This window comes from Procambarus clarkii, chromosome 7 (genome assembly GCF_040958095.1).
Source record: "Procambarus clarkii isolate CNS0578487 chromosome 7, FALCON_Pclarkii_2.0, whole genome shotgun sequence".
Lineage (NCBI taxonomy): Eukaryota > Metazoa > Arthropoda > Malacostraca > Decapoda > Cambaridae > Procambarus > Procambarus clarkii.
Genome location: NC_091156.1, coordinates 48,436,752 through 48,438,715, shown reverse-complemented (window position 1 = coordinate 48,438,715; position 1,964 = coordinate 48,436,752). Strand labels below are relative to the sequence as shown.

The following is a 1,964-nucleotide window of genomic DNA, read 5'->3' as shown; positions in this document are numbered from 1 at the left end:
AACTGGCAAACAACACCAACTGCTGGAGCGCCAATGCAACACGTCCGACCCCTACCGAAGCTAGGGCCAGACTCACCCCTCCCGACGATGAGAATGTACTGGCAAACAAACCGGTTGTGGCATATGAGGACCTTCAATATTTTCATGACTGCAAAACGATACCAACATATCAACCAGTTTTTCCATAATTACAACAAGCTTGCAATTTCCCCAAACAATAATGACCGAATGGTAAAACTGCACACAATCATTACTTATTTTACCACCAAGTTTGGCACATACTACGTTCCCAATAAAGCACTCAGTTTGGATGAAGGAACAATGTCGTGGCGTGGTCGTTTATCCTTCAAGGTTTACAATCCAAATAAACCAGATAAGTATGGGGTAAAGTTGTACATGCTTGCTGAGGCAGGGGCTGGCTACATTATTGACTTTGAGGTGTATGCCGGAGTTGGTAAGACAACAGTGGAGACAATGATGGCCTTGATGCGGCCATTATTGCACAAGGGTTATCATCTCTATATGGACAAATTCTATAACTCTGTCCATCTCACAGAATTGCTACGGGAACATGGTGTGTACACTTGTGGAACACTCAGATTGCAGCGTGGCGCCCCCAAAATTCTGCAACAACTTGCAAAAGGTAAATTCCCTGTTGATCAAACCATTTTCAGGCGCAAGGACATCACTTTTATTATCCTATGGAAAGACAAGAGAGTGGTGTCAGTGATCACAAACTGCCACAATGCTGACACACAAGAAGAACAACGAAGGAAGAGAGTGAGGAAACGTGATGGAGCAACATCAGTAAAGATTGTAACTGTGAACAAACCCACTGCCATTTGCGACTACAACACCAACATGAAAGGTGTTGATCACTTCGACCAAATGGTCAAATATTACAGGTTCACCAGGAAATCACATAAGTGGACGAAGAAATCACATTTTATTTCCTTCAGATGGCTCTACACAATGCATGTGTTGTACAAGATGTACACAACTGATGCCAAGAAATTGACCCTACTCCATTTTCACGAGGTAGCTATATGGTCCCTGTTGAGGTGGGACCAGGACGAGTGGCCTGCCACTGAAAGCCCTATCCCACATGCTGAGGATTACCAAGATCCTTCTGATGATTTGGCAACACCTGGCCCATCTGGAGTGAGGCTTCCTTTATTTCCTCCTCCACCCCAAGCACAAGACACATCCTCATCTGACACAGAACCTGAAACGGAAACGCCTGAACCTGAACCTCGTCCTCCACCAGCGAAAAACCCACGTATTGTTGATCCAGAGGTTAGGCTGAACAAGAAGTTGACCCATGCTATAGTGAAAATTGCAAAACGTAAACGGTGTCGTGTTTGCATCAAGTCAGGAATAAGGAGAGACTCTATGTATCAGTGCAAGACATGTGGAGTTGCTCAGTGTGTCACACCATGCTACACAAAATACCACCGCAAGAGGGTATTTTGGGTGGCGAAAAAATAGCGCCTCTGCAACCATCCACTCCACCTAACGGAACATCTGTTGAGCAACTTCAGGGACATTTTCCTGAAGCAGGTGGAGTGGATAACCAAATGCTCAACTTATTGGCCTTCCATCATCACATCGTGGGTAAGTACACACACTTTGTATACATCATAAGGGACCTCGTAGCCTGGTGGATAGCGCGCAGGACTCGTAATTCTGTTGCGCGGGTTCGATTCCCGCACGAGGCAGAAACAAATGGGCAAAGTTTCTTTCACCCTGAATGCCCCTGTTACCTAGCAGTAAATAGGTACCTGGGTGTTAGTCAGCTGTCACGGGCTGCTTCCTGGGGGTGGAGGCCTGGTCGAGGACCGGGCCGCTGGGACACTAAAGCCCCGAAATCATCTCAAGATAACCTCAAGATAAGATCATTGTGAAGTTATTACTTCTTCCTACTTTGCTGTTGGTACCTCTATATATATTCGGGTTCTTATTGC

The 1,964-nt window shown here is 45.8% G+C and overlaps 1 protein-coding gene across 1 annotated transcript; it reads left to right on the top strand.

Annotated features, from left to right (window-relative positions):
* The first annotated feature begins 228 nt into the window (after positions 1-228).
* LOC123771172 (piggyBac transposable element-derived protein 4-like) lies at positions 229-1,488 on the top strand. The gene has a single exon (XM_045763623.1). It carries the CDS (start codon positions 229-231, stop codon positions 1,486-1,488), a length of 1,260 nt encoding a protein of 419 aa, XP_045619579.1.
* Positions 1,489-1,964: the final 476 nt, after the last annotated feature.

Bases quoted from the DNA above. Each gene is read 5' to 3' on its own strand.
- LOC123771172 (XM_045763623.1), top strand. From the start codon at position 229: ATGGTAAAACTGCACACAATCATTACTTATTTTACCACCAAGTTTGGC.